The 15,150-nt window shown below is 38.3% G+C and overlaps 1 protein-coding gene across 1 annotated transcript; it reads left to right on the top strand.

Annotated features, from left to right (window-relative positions):
- The first annotated feature begins 2,281 nt into the window (after window positions 1-2,281).
- On the top strand, window positions 2,282-9,704 carry tmem268 (transmembrane protein 268). The gene is made up of 8 exons (XM_084739792.1): window positions 2,282-2,417; window positions 4,293-4,387; window positions 4,480-4,587; window positions 6,469-6,621; window positions 6,761-6,871; window positions 7,996-8,085; window positions 8,338-8,556; window positions 9,082-9,704. The coding sequence occupies exons 1-8, from the start codon at window positions 2,300-2,302 to the stop codon at window positions 9,247-9,249; spliced, it is 1,062 nt and encodes a 353-aa protein (XP_084595918.1). The 5' UTR covers window positions 2,282-2,299; the 3' UTR covers window positions 9,250-9,704.
- Window positions 9,705-15,150: the final 5,446 nt, after the last annotated feature.

Here is a 15,150-nt window from a genome sequence, read left to right as displayed (position 1 = left end):
AGCTTGTGAGCTCGTTTTTTTTTTTTTAACCACAGGCTCAAGATAACTGTGCCATTTTCCTACTATAGTAATGAAACACTGATGCCGCCTGTGTTTGGGCACAGACTTCTGCTTACACATGTGTGAAAAATATTATTATTTTTTCTGCTCTGGAGCAGGTGCAGTGTAATCAGGAAATGATAAATGGGCTCTGAGTCAGTTTGACTTTATTTACAGGCAAGGAAGTGAAAATGATCGAGTAGATAAAGGCAGAGAGGAGGCCTGAGGGCTGAAAAAGATGTTAGACTCTGGGGTTAAACTGACTTCTCGACAGCAGCAATGAGTTTTCACACCTCGGTCCTAAAATGTGGCTCTTTCACAGCCAGGCAGGCAAAGACTGTGTGTTAGAGAGAGAGCTACTTTTGTCTATCAGTAGCCTTTCTTTAGTTTTATCTGTAGCTTTCTTTTTTTGTGCTGCAGGGTTCCTGTCAAAACCACAGATATTCCTTATCCTCTATTAACAGACGGAGGAACACTGCCAAGATAAAATATGACACTGGACATTTTACTCTAAAGGCAGCACAGATATTAGACAACTCTGAAGGCTCATAAAAATGTAAATTCACTTTAATCTACTCCTCTAAACTGAATTTTTCCAATGAGAATGTAATAGCCCCTGCAAGCAGATAACACCAATGCCACTTCATTGCAGTAAAACCCCGAAAGCCAGTGTTGGAAAGTAAATGTAAAGTGCTTTAAGTGCAGTTTTCAGATATTTGTTGGCTGCTTTCCTGGAGTATTTTAATTTCATGTTGCTTTATACTTCTACGTCACCACATTTCAGAGAGAAATATTCTACTCAGTTGCATCTATCTGAGAAGCATTGTTATTAAGATTTTGCATGAAAAACTGTTTTGTTTATAAAACATGATGCAGCGCTTTACCATTAAATTACCAACATGCTTAGAACATGTTTCTGTACAATAAACACTTTCAGTAGGCCTGGGCCTACATTTATCTGATAATACTGTTGATCCTCCCCTGCTGAAAGCAGAAGTGATCTGGTTTCCTGCAGGTTTGGAGACTTTTTGCCCATCTTTAGTAGCATAACATAAACTGTGAACATGTTTATCAGAGATAACAGCTGTGCTTTATCTGCAGGCCTTTCATGAAAGAGATTACACGCATCTGGTATGAATGCACTGCTTCTGCAAGTGTGACATGTTCAACCGTTTATCTGTTAAAAATGTGGTTCTGGCCTGATGTGCCTCCACATCAGATGAGCTCAACTCTTCATCATGCTCTCACAGTCTTTTAAATGGATTATAAACTGGATGCTAGGGTTTGGTCATTAAACATTTCACATTAATTTCTTTTAGTTACCCAACTGTTTATCCATGACTTTTACATAACCACTTCAACTGTTTATTCAGGACTTTTAGTTAACTACTGCCTTCATCTGTCTAAGACAGAGATAATAATTACTAGGGGTGTAATGATGCATCGATCTGGATCAATATATCGCTTCAGTGTTCAACAGTCCTGTATTATGAATGGAAAGTTAAAATATTGATCTGTACCGTCATCTTTAAGATACGCCCTTATTTTAAAATTCCCACGGCATGTCCGTGTCACAAATGTCTGGAAGAGTTCAGTCATAAAATTGTTGATTCATAATTTAGTTGCTTTTTCTGAATTAACATAAAAGTAATGATTGTGCTAAATGAAATTTGTGATGTTGGCAAGTATCTTATTGTTGTCCAAAGAATTGATATAAAACTGTATTGTGATGAAACTTGTGATTTACACCTCTAATAAAAAACTCTACTTTATTTAGCTTGATGTTTCCTCATCAAATTCTTCCAAATTCTTAGACTGCAGCACTGAAAAAGTCAGTCAGCCTCCTGTATCACTCACAGTCACATCAATACTGATTCCTTAATTTTAAAGTTATTTAGATTTCTGGCACCTACGGGCTTTTAGTCAAGACTTCTGTCACAGTTTTCTTCTGTGGCTCTTATGTCTCTGACGAAATTGCTGAGTGATACATATCGGCTGAGACATGAAACCACTGGATCCTCTTTTTTTCTGACATAAAATGAAAGGTCCAGGAATATTTAAGCGGAAGGCCTCAGGGCTCAAAGGAACTTTTGAAATTCCAGTTTTTCAGAACAGCTTATGAAATGGTAAAATGTCCATGCCCAGCCCATTTTCAAATTTTCTGACAGCAGCCGTCTACCTCTTATCAGTGTTAAGGAAGTTATTCTAGATGCTGTTATCTCATGCTCCGTTTCTTCTTTAGGACGTGGTTACCTCTGAGATGATGGAGGACCAGAACGGAGTTGGTCATGTGCCGGAGGAGAGTGAGGTGGATGTTCAGATAAGCCGAACTAAAGCTCAGCCTCAGGCCACCAACCATAGACGCAAGTGGTCAAACGGTAATACCTGCTTCTTTATTTCTTTTTATTAGGTAAATTGTACCGGAAACTCTTCATTTACTCTCAGCTTTGCCCCATTTTGCTGATAACCCTTTGTCCTGTTCTTTGTCCCATAAATCTTTAATTTTGTGTCACTATTTTAGATTTCCTCATGACCAGAACAACCCATCTGTATGGTGTGCTGGCACTTGAGCATTAGAAAAGGATTATCACCATGTAGTCACCATAACGTTACGCTCACATGCTTTAGATGCCAGTGAACAGACACACAAAGATGAGCATGTGATCTTTTAGTTCAACACTGGTGTACGGTCTGGCAGTATCACATACATATTCCATGTCATTATCATTTTACACAACTTGAAATGTTTAAATACAACAATGGTTGCACCAGTCCATCAAATCATGGGCATCAACACATTTCCCTAAATAATGCTTAACACGCTTTGAGCGATAGAATGAGTTTACACTGACTGAGTCACCTTTGGTTTGGGGAATTTTGGGTTATTCATATTTGACTTACCTGATTTTGTGGTTCTGCGTTTTTAATTTCTCTTCCAGTGTGTTTGACAACACAGCAAAATTTCACATGCGTTGTTGCTTTTAGTTCTCAGTTTATACGTTCATTTCATTCTTTGCTATTTCTTAAAATTGCTAAACATTTTCAGACAAGTGTTGTGAGCCACTGTCATTATTGGATATTTTAGATTTCCTGATGAACAGATCCCATCGTGTCAGGGTCAGTGGCGCTATGTCTGTAATGTGTGGATCTCTGCAGGGCCTGCCAGATCTAACAGGGTGAATAATTGTTTTATCTGAGGCCAACAAACTGTTTACTGTAATACTCATGACGGCTCTGCTGATGATTAGTTTCCAATATAAATGCCAGGGCTGGTGATGTTTTAGGTGTGTGTGTGTGTGTGTGTGTGTGTTTGATGAATTGCATGATGGCTCTAGATCTCTTGTTTGGTCCATCTCTGAGTATGCAGAAGCTTATGTACTACATGTATGTATTTTGTCATTTGTTATGTACCTGGGCTTGGTTGCACCCACAAGGATTCATTTTTAAACTTCATTAAATCATGATTTAACTTAAAATTAAGCTGCACCAAACTTTTAAACTATCTTAAAATTAAGTAATTTAAGTTCATATTCAGTTTTAGTTTTTACTCTAAACCTAGATTGAATTTAATTCTGCTGCACCAAAAACAATGTAAACTTTTTATATAGCTAGAGAACAATGTAACGTTTTGTTAACTTTTTAGATAGCTCACAAACAATGTAACATTTTGTTAAGTTTTAAGATAGCTTGCAAACAATGTTATGTTTTAACGTTTTAGCTTGCTAGCAAACAATGTAATGTTTTGTTCAGTTTTTAGATAGCTCATAAAGAGTGTAACATGTTGGTAACTTTTTAGATAGCTTGCAAACAATGTAATGTTTTGTTACCTTTTTAGCTTGCTAGCAAACAGTGTAACATTTTTTTAACTTTTCGTATAGCTAGCAAACAATGTAATATTTTGTTGACTTTTTAGATAGTTTGTAAACAATGTAACATTTTGTTAACTTAGACAGCTAGCAAACACTCCAGGTTCTTGTCACAGTTCTAGCTTCAGTGTATATGTTGTTTTGTTTTTCTTATATATTTTCTGGAACTTTTATGCCTTCAGTTTATGGGTTTATGGGGCAGATGAAAATATGACAGGAAGATGATAGAGAGAGCGAGGAAATGACAGGCAGCAAAGGGCTGTAGATGTGAGTCGAACCCACGGCTGCTGCAAAGAACTCAATACATGGGCAAATGATCCACCTACTGAGCTACCAGTTTCAGTGTTTATGTGATTATGACGATCCTGTCATCTCTCTCCATCTCAGGTCAGTGTGTTCTGGCTGTGCCGAGCTGCTCACCGCTGAACCCAAGTTTCGATTTGTCTCTGTGTCGGGCCAAACTAGAGAATGATGGCTTCGAGGTCAGCACATACACACATTCAAGTGACCTACACTGCAAAATTCAGATATCTTTATCTTAATCTGGTTTGTTTATTTTTTTTTATCCTGTTAGATTCCAGTCAGAGACATGGAGGCTCCGCTGCGGACAGCTCTGGACGTCCCCTCAGTCAGGAGATACATGGTTTTCAACTCAGCTCTCTTCCATTTCATATTGGCACCGGTATGATCGTCCACTCTAAACAATTATTTCCTCTGGCCATAATCCTCTCTCTCCCCACTCCTGTAAAGTTTTAATTCTGTCATCACTTTTCTTCTATTTCTCTCTCATATTTTATATACTGTTTTCTCTGCTTGTTTTGCCTCAAATGAATGAGCACTCCAGTGAATTATTATTAGGTTATGCTTCCATAAAATTTGGGAAGATGCAAGAGACAGATGGTCAAAATCACAGGAGACCCGAGATATCCAGCCTTTTATTCCCAAGCTTGAGTCGATTCACAAAAACGCTGTAACCACCCATGTCTTTCAAACTCCATGCCCTGTTTGAGATGCAGGCTTTCTGCTAAATATAGTAAGTCTTAAACCGAAGCCAAGACAGTCCTAATGACATTTTCTCAGGCAGGCTGGGTAGTACTTCAACACGGTCAGTAAAATGATCTTTTGATGTGAAAAATCAAGACCGCTCATATGATCTTTGCTGCGTACACAGCACTCATATTAATGCTCACATTCCAGGATTGAAAGGAGACATGAATAATCACATTATATTACAGACAAAGCAACAGTGTTACTGTGTACTGTGTTAACTCTTCACAGCTTCTGTCTGTGAAGCTCCAGAAACTACATATCTTACTACTATCATTTTAACCACTTTTGAATTACAGAGCTGGACCAAGGAGGTAATTAGCTTAGCTTAGCATTGATACAGTTATAAGGAGGGGACAGTTGGCCTGGTTCTGCACAAAGGTTAAAGAGGGGTCAGTTGGAGTGATATCATGGAGTCTATCATGGAGTCTGTGCAGGACAGGTTGCTTACAAATTAAATAAAAGATATATAATGTGTTAATTAGGGTGCTTTAGAGTTTATGCCATGCTAAGCTAACCTGATGCTGGAGCTAGCTTTCTCCTTTCCTGTACATGCTAGGCTTATTTATCCTGAAAAGAAAACCCAAACTTTGAAGATGGTTAAAAGATGTTGCTGAGGGACCTGTAAAAGCAACATATAGCCTATAAAGTCACATCTTGAGTTAGCTAATGCTAGAAAAATGCTTGCTAAATAGCTAGCTAAAGGTAGATGTAGATTAGCTAGCTAGTTAGCTGGCGTTTTGCTAATATTAGCTATCAGATCTCGTCTTAGCCAGTTCATTCTTGAAAAGAGATTTTTAATCTCATTGAAGCTTTATCTGGTTAAATAATATAAGTCAGATGCAGTGAAGGTCCCTCAGCAACATCTTTTTAGCTATCAGATGTAAGCAAGTGAAGTTTGTTGATAAAGCATCTTTCAGACATATAGACAATTCAAAATACTGTATGTAAACATAAACATACACAACAAAATAGAGAATATTCGTAAAAGAAAAATTTTAAGAAAAAAAAAATGACAAAAGATTTATCTAGCTAGCTAACAATTGATGTAGATTAGCTGGCCAGTTAGTGTTTTGCTAACATTAGCTTTCAGATGTGAGACACATCAAGGCAAGTTAATTCCTGTAACAATTTCAGGTGCAGGCAATTCAAAGTACTTTATATAAGCATGAACATGAACACAACAAATATAGAGAATATTTAGAAAATAAATATTTAAAGAAGGGAAAGACAAAAAAGAAAACGAAGAGATGTGCTAGCTAAGAATTTATATAGATTATCCAGCTAGTTAGCTCATGTTTTACTAACATTTGCTAAATTAAGATGTGACTATATAGTATTTTGATTTATGTATCCCTCAGCAACATTTGATCATACAAATTTAGCCAGATTTTCTTTTCAATATGGATGGGCCTTGCACATAGGACTAAGCATATTTCCCATAATGAAGAGCTGTTTCTTTACTCTGAGTTGCCAGCTGAATATTTTACCACAACCTCTCCTCGCCCTCCACCAGGTGCTGTATGTGGTGGTGTGGTGTGCCGTGTTCTCCACCCTCCACCTCTACATCACTGTCAGCGACTACTGGGTCCTCTGTCTCTCTGTCAGCCTGGTCTCCATCTTCCTCACCACTGTCATCATCTTCATCCTCCACCACAGCAACAAGGAGGTAACTGGAGTCACAATAGTACTGACATCTTCATATTAGTTACCCTACATGTGAGTCTGGATTCATGTGATTTCTTTAAATGTTCTTTGCGGACATAAAGAGAGTCATCAAACTTGTTTCTTTTGTGTTTGTGTGTCAGCTCAACGTGAACTTGGACGTTCGGTTGATCCAAGTGAACGAGAGGATGGTGAAGCACCACCTGCTGGTGGCCGTGGCCGACTGGGTGCAGAACTGCACAGGACACATGCAGGTTATTCTTATAAAATCAACTGAAACTATGAGAATACGAGACTCCACGTGCACCATAAGTTTTTTTTAACTTATCTGCACAGTAAATTTGTGCATGTGTACTATTGTTGGATATTCTGAAGGCAGCTGTTGATGTATGATATTGCTGCAGTTGTATATAGTATACAGAGAAACGTGACACTGAGAATTATAAAACAAGAAGAATGATTCAACAAAACCATGTGGTTAATGATACAAGATGACTAACAAGCTTGTCAGCAGGCATGACGACACAACAATGACAATGCAGCTACAAACCAGTAGATATCTAAAGGTCTAAAACACATTGGAAATAACAAATATTCAGACTTAATATACCATTATTAATAGGAATTTTCTTTCTTTTAAAACTGTGGGATCTCCACTAGAATGTTAAATAAAACTGTGTGAGTTTGGATAACACCAGCACTTTTACTTGTAATTGAGTATTATTTTAGTAATGTAACAGTACTTGTACTTACACTGTACAGATTTTTAGAGCTCTTTCCACCACTAGTGATTCCACTTTTTGTTTGCACTACAGTTCTGTAGTAACATGTCCAAAATTACAATCTAATAAAGTCTATTAGGAGTCTAATGCTGTTGCATAAAAAACATATTTGTAGTTTTTGTCTAATTTTGATACAAAGTAGGCTTTTTATGCTATGTTTGTTTACTGCAAAATAAAGCACAACCGTATGTTTATATATAAATTATGGAAATTATTTAACTCTATTGTGTAGGTGCATGTTAATATATAACTTTATATGAGTATGTTTGTATTTTCTGTATGTATTTTGGCATAATGAGGGGAATCAGTAGGTGTCAGTGCGGCTAGGCCTAGAAGAGCTTATGTCTGTGTGTTTGTGCTGTTTTGCTTCATTTTGTGTATATTCTCAAGGGGTTTATCCTTCCAGTAAAGTTGTTGAGTAAGGAACTTTATGTGATCAAAACAAATGTTAAGAAAGCTCGCCAAAATTTGAGATGTGGGCGGTAATTTAGAGGTCTGGAACAAAACTAGTACATCAGTAATGAACAACAAAGTGGATGATTTTGTTTTGGCAGCCACTCACTCTCCTGTTTTCATCTGCCTGTGTATCTCTGCAGCTGTACTTTGTGTACTGGGACATGTCTCGCTGTCTGAGGGCACTGACTGAAACTTTAGAGGAGCGCAGCTTTGTGGCGAACGACACCCAGGTGAGGCAGTCGAGTACATCTGTCTCTCTGTTTGTTCTCCTGCTGCTCTATCGATTTCTCTTGTGCACCCATGTTAGTCCTCCCTCAGAATCGATAGAAACATAATTCTAGTTGCCGTTGAGAGGATATTTATTCCTGGACGTCAGGAAACCAGAGGTTTAGTCTTTGAAGGGTAGCATCATATTTCATAGCTCTCATTCCTGCAGCGTGGAGGAAGGTAAAAGGAACCAATCACTGTCTCCCTTCCACCAGAACCAACTGAAGAAGAAAATGTCCCACCTCGTCCTCGTGAGCGAGGTAATGGCTGTCGACCCCGAGGTCGGGGGGACAGATGTGGAGCAGGGCTCAGATGAACAGAGGCCTCTGCTGGGAAATGAGGAGACGAGCTGCAGTACCTCATCCAGCCAGCGGGAGGACGCCAAGGTCACCACCAGCTACAGCCTGGTCCCTGACGCATCGCTACCTGCTCAGGTAAAGAGACACAATGCAGCAAAACTGTTCACACATGGAGGGGATTTATAATCAAGCCTGACAGATTTATCAGCAGTGTCAGCAGTTTTTTTTTTTATCGATACATCAGAAGTGCAGTTCATTTAAACTGCACCAAAAAATATTTTTATGGTTTAGAACAGAACATTGGGACAAAATCTAAAGACTTTTGTCGTACAGCTGCAGTCAGCGATGAGGAACCCTCATCTTGGAGGTGGACAGATTTCCTTGTTCTCATTCAAATTAAATATTAATCCATTCCCAAGAGTGTACAATATTATAATTAAATAAGTTCATAAAAAAGGTGTCATCTTGGGATGCAAACAAATGCAGGTGTCTATGAGAGGAAAAGCAACAACTCATGTTTAATTGCTCATGTTTAATTAAATCTAAGTAGTTTTGCTGCACTTTACTGTATTATTCTCCATACAGATGCAGTGTACACATTTGGCTCTTCCTTTTCAGGGTGAAAGCAGATTTTAACTATACATGTTTCTTGTTTTGCAGGATAAAGCCTACCAGCTTCTGATGACTTACAGTGCAGCTTATGTGAAGCTGCTGGTGTCTGAGAGGCTGTCAGGACCGTCACACCACCGCCTACGTCCCCGGAGGAATCACTGCACCACCGCCCCTTTCTGCCTCTGCCAGTACATCAAAAAGAAGATCCTTCGATAACAGAGCTGTCAAATCGAGGAGCTGTAGACGAGGAACTGGTGGACTAAAAGACTTTTGCTTTGCGCGCCGTCTCTTGAACAGACAAACTAACATGTACAAGCAAGCACGGCTTAGTTTACATGTTCACAGACATTTTGATCAAATGGAGGACTTGTTTGGTGCTTCATACTCTTAATTTCTCTGTTTTTTTTAAAGGCTGTTTCTGCAGCCTGCAGGCTACTGTACCTCTACTGCTGTTTCAACACCAGCTCTGTGTTTGCCCCACCTGGACTCTCGTCCGTTTGGTCTCTGCACTCTGCCAAATGTCACGCTGAGAACACACTGAGGTCTATTCCAGCTGCTGTTAAACAATATTTGTACTTGTTTACACATGACAATCACACTCTTAGTTATTGCTGTTTAAATTATTTGCACAAATAATAAATACTGATTATTCTGATTTTATTTGCATTAAATTCTACAGTATTTGTCTTTACGGTTGAACTGAAGGCTGCAGTGGAAAGAAGAAATTTTAAGTTCTCTACAATTGAGGTACTTGTACTTGACATGAGTATTTTTCATTTTATACCACATTATACTTCTACTACACTGCATTTCAGAGGGAAATATTATAGTTTTAACTTGTTAAAGATAAAACTAGTGCCGCCCAACCTTTTTGCTTGTGACATTTTACAAAAAAAACGCTGTCTAGTCAGAGCTTCTTCTCATATATAGATAAGACTTGTAACAATTAGTAAATGGATCTATTAGGTGATCAAAAAAATTACCAGGCAACTATTTGACAATCAGTTAATCATTTCAGTCATTTTCAAGCAAAAATGTCAAACATTTGCTGGTTCCAGCTTCTTAAATTTAAGGATTTACTGCTTTTCTTTGTTTTTTTTATGAAAAAGTCTTTTGGTTTTGGACAAAAGAAGCAATTTTGAAGATGTCACTCTGGACTCAGGGGCATTGCGGTGACGATTTTTCACAATTTTATAACATTAAATAGACTAAACAATTAATTGGTTATTCATTAAACAAAAACATTAATTGTAACAAGTACTTTTACTTTTGATACTTTCTTTTATTACAGTAAAAATAGAAATACCCCAATGAAAAAACTCTCTGTTGTAAGTAAAGGGGGCACAGTTGGAGCAGTGGTGAGGACAGCAAGAAAGTTGTGGGTTTCTGTGCAGAGTTTGCATGTTCCCCTGATGCTTGCACGGGTTTCCCCTGGGCGCTCCAGCTTCCTGCACCATCAAAAACACATATTTCATTATTTATTTGGTCAATTTTCCAGTCAGTACGCCTGACTGGGCTTGAAACTTGAACTGTTCTCCCCCTACTCCTGATACCAGGGTGGGATAAATGCAGAGAATAAATCTCACTGTATTATTGTACCATGTATGATTGTATATGTGACAACAAGGCTGAACTTTTAACCTTTTAAAAGCCCTGAATTTAAAATGTCACAAAGTCTCAAAAGTGAAAGTGCTCCTTATACAGCAGATTAAGATGGGGTTTATACATATAACAGATGTGTTAATGTTGCATTTTCATGTTGCAGTTGCTGGATGTGAAGTTACTGCAGTATTACAGGCTACTTTATATATCTTTGGAGAGTTAAATCTTTAACAGTGCATCTGATTTCATAAACTGATCATGTTTTGTATGTAAAATCTAACTAGTAACAATATATGTCTGACAGGCATAATGGAGATAAAACATATTTTCCTCTGAAAAGTATGAAGTAACATAAATTAAAAATGCTCATCTTAAGTACCACGACCTCAAGACTGTACTTAAGTTAAGTATTTGAATGAATGTATTTAGTTACTGTCCACCACTGAAGTTTGAATGCAGGAATTTTACTTTGACTGGACTATTTTCACATTGTTGTATTGGTACTTTTAGTGAAGGATCCGAACTCATCTTCCATCGCTGCTTGGAGGATTGACAAGTGATGTGTGGACAAAAGCAGTGGAAGCATGAAGGGAGAGAAAGAGATTCACGTGTGTAATGATGCTGAAAGAGGGTTAACACGAACCACTGGCTTTAGTTTGTGTCTTTATTATCTGAAATGTCAGCAGCGGCGGCGGCAGCAGCACAAAGCTGTGTTTGTCTTTTTGTTCTCACACATTTGGTTTTATGCGTGTAGGTGGATTAGTTATCTGTGCCTTTGTGTTAGCGGGAGGCTGGGTTTATTTCCCAGCATTATTACATATTACCAGCCATTAACCGTCAGTCCTGATGCTGCGTCTGAGATGACAGCCCAGCGAGAGAGCTGCAGGATGACACAAACACACACAGCGAGACAGCCAGCGTGGCCCACCCAGGGGAAGCTGGGACTGTGTGATGGAGGAGAGCGGCGTGCAGCGTGAGGCCAAGTTAAATGATCTCTGAGATGCTGGGTCTCCTCAGGAGGCTAAATGGCCATCTGTGATCCTGCACACACAGGCTGGCTCTACTCCCACCTTCAGTTCCTCCCTCAAACCACTTCTCCTCTGGCCTGTTTGGGTCCATACCTCACCTTCTCACATGTATTATTTAAAGAGGCAGAGGTAGGCTGCCTCTGCCATCCTGGGAAAAAAAAGATTGAAAAAATTAACTACTGGATCCAAAGATGGCACCTATTCAGTCCAATAAAAACTGCTCAGTTGGCTCATATATCAAAAAAGCTTCTAGTTTCCAGGTTTACTTCCATGGTGACGTCACAGATTTTTTAAAATAGCTCGTCTCTGCTCAAAGAAAGTTTTACAAACCTCCATTGATCAAAATTCATAATAGAAAGTGATAATTGAGCTTGTTTGCAGTTCAAGGTGTCTTCTCAACAGTTTTACTTTTATAATTGTGGCATATGGGGAAAATGCTCTTTGGGCTGCAGGGGAATCTTTTGCTAAAATACTGAATGGTCACAGGGAAAAAACGGAAGTAAGGCAAAGCGGTAGTGATGCACAGACTGCAATTACAGCCGCAGGCACAGCGGTTATAGGATGTGTCTCGTTCCTCCAGGTAGTCTTCTTTCTGCTTTCTTCTGAACGCAGCCTCTCTAATCATTTGTAAATCACTAAAAAAACACTCACACATCAATACAACAAACAGCAAAGAAATCACCTGGAAAATTTGCGCTGTTCAACATAATTTAAAAGGTAAATATAGCCTACAGGAACCAGTACAGGTGCAGGTCCAGATGTCTAAATCAGAGAAAATAATACTTTCAGGTAGGTATCATATATCATATCATATCATACCATATCCACATTTCGCTTAATGCATCCAGGGAACAGCGGTGCTTTGTGCTAAATTATAACATCAGCAAGCTAGCATGCTCACAACGACAATGTTAACGTGCTGATGTTTTTAGAAGGTATGATGTTTACTCTTGGATGTATTGAGCACGTCCTTATAATACAACTATGTGTTTACCATGTTCACTAACTTAATTTAGCATCTTCGCATGCTAACATTTGCTAATTACCACTAAACCCAATGCACACCTGAGGCTGCAGGGATGCCAATTAGTTCTGAGAGGACCGTGAATTTGTGTATCAAATTTCATGGCAATCAGTCCAATAGTTCTCAAGACATGTTCAGGAGTCAAGGAAAGTCGGACAGTCACTATACGTCCTTTGGGCACCAGCCCACAAAAGTGTCAGGATTTTATGCTGTAGTATGCTGAAGTTTGGGTTTCTACATTATAAGCTGCTGCCTGGACAGGAAGGCGTTATCATTTTTATGTGGTACAGATTGCCACCGTTATATAAAAGCCAAACCTGCAAGACCTCATGTGATTAAACACAAGATTGTGATAGTGGGAGATACTGTAGTTCATGTTCTGACAGAGAGAGGAAAAAGAGAGACAGAGAGGGAGAAAACCAGGGCAACTATAAATAGCACCTTAGTGATGAGGGGAGAGAGGAAAGGCCACAGAGAGACTGAGAGGATGGAGAGAGACTGAGAGGTGAAAACACACCCAAAGAAAGAGACGCCACCTTCGCCAACGTTCTCGTTCACAACCCAAAATTGTTCTTTTATTCATTACTCAAACAACTGAAGTCAGAAAACAACCAATGCATGTGCAACACAGCCATGAACAGAATTATAGTAATAAACCCCAAGAGAAACCACATGTACACAGGTAATTTTTGGCTCTTTGAACAAGCAACCCGTCGCATTTACAAGCTCAGAAACGAAACAAAAACAGAAGAAAAGAAAAGAAAATGAGGAACACATCTCCTCCCAGCTGTGTAGTAAACAGCTACGATTCATGTCGCTGAGAACAGAAGAGTCCTATCAGAAAGCACACAGGGAGATGCAGCCTATTAACTCTGTATACACTAGATATGCTAGGAGTGACTCTATTCAGTAGACACACACTCACTGCCAGAGCCTTCTGTACAATAATTATACTAAACAGCACTGTGTTTCATTTACTCTCGTAACACTGAAATATCACTGTGTCAGTCATATAAGGACAGGGCCTGTATTTATCAAACACCTAAAAGTCAAATTTAGGGCTTTTTCAAAGTAAAGATCCTTTACTTTTACTCACCGACGTCAATAAATGGTTTGACATTGTGAGAAATATGCTAATTTACACTTTCTTGCTGAGAGCTAAATGAGAAGATCAGTACCACTCTAATACTGTATTTTCATATCGAAGCTCAGGCTTGGAATTAAGCTATTTTTAGGGCTGATAAATATAAATTTATTGGGGCATTGTGGCCAAAAGCGCGACCAAAACTGTAATGGTGTGATCACAATAAGTGATAATCGCATCATACAGAGACAAAATTAGCTGATAATTAGCCTGATTAGCCACAGTCAGTAATAAATAAACACAGATCTTAAACTGTAAACCATTGATCAAACTAATAGTAACTAACCACAGTTAAAGTCAGACAACCTTATCATACTTTAGCAGTTATCTAGTGTGTCTGTAGTGGTGACAAAATGTTGAAATATATATACACACTATTAGCAGTAAAAAAAAAAAAAACAATCATTATGAGTCCGCAAAAAAACATATAAATCTAGAAACACGAGATTAAAAGGTGACATATGTCGACAGTTTAATTGTCAGTTTGGCATCAATATAATCAAGAAATCAGGAACAATATTGCCCTATACCCGATTCTTTAATGTCTGTAATCAACAGATATAGACACTGAAACTGTGGTGAAAGGTGACGTGTTGGTGGTATGATGTCGATTTGATTATCAATAGATCATATTTATTGTCTAATTTAACTGCGAGCATCACATGAAAAAACAGGCGATGTCTAATCTGGTTATCTTAGCTTAGTACTAGGGGGAAACGGCTAGTTTAGCCAAAAGCTAACAAAATCCACCTGCTGGCACATCTAAACTGCACTAATTAACACATTATTTATACCTTTTTTTATATATATACAAAGAACAAAGTGTACAAACGACAATTTAGAGGTGCCTAGAGGTGGGATTCGTTACTTGTGAACTGAGGCAGGCTGCTACCTACTGATTCCAGTAGTGTTAAGCTAAGCTAAGCTAATATCTCCTAGCTTAATATCGAGACATGAGACGTTGATCTTTTTATCTAATTCTCATAAAAAAAGTGTTTCCCAAAATGTTGAACCATTACTTTGAATATAAAAGCTATATATTAAAATTTAGATGGCTTATTAGCATATTTGCCTATTATAAGTTGAAATCTTTCTTTAAGCTGTTTTCTCCAAACACATTTTTTTTCTTCCTTGCTCAGGTTTGATTTTCTTTTTGTTACAATTTCAACCAATTATTTATTGTTGTTTTCCCTATTTATATTTATATACCATACATGTCTTATATTGTTGCTAATTTCACATGGTCATTGTCACTGGAGACAGTACAGATTTTACGCAACTAAACTAACAAAATTTCTGATCTGCTATTCCTGCTCTAC

Source organism: Lutjanus erythropterus, chromosome 16 (assembly GCF_056507025.1).
Source record: "Lutjanus erythropterus isolate fLutEry1 chromosome 16, fLutEry1.hap2, whole genome shotgun sequence".
Taxonomy (NCBI): domain Eukaryota; kingdom Metazoa; phylum Chordata; class Actinopteri; order Lutjaniformes; family Lutjanidae; genus Lutjanus; species Lutjanus erythropterus.
This window is presented reverse-complemented; position numbering and strand designations above follow the sequence as displayed.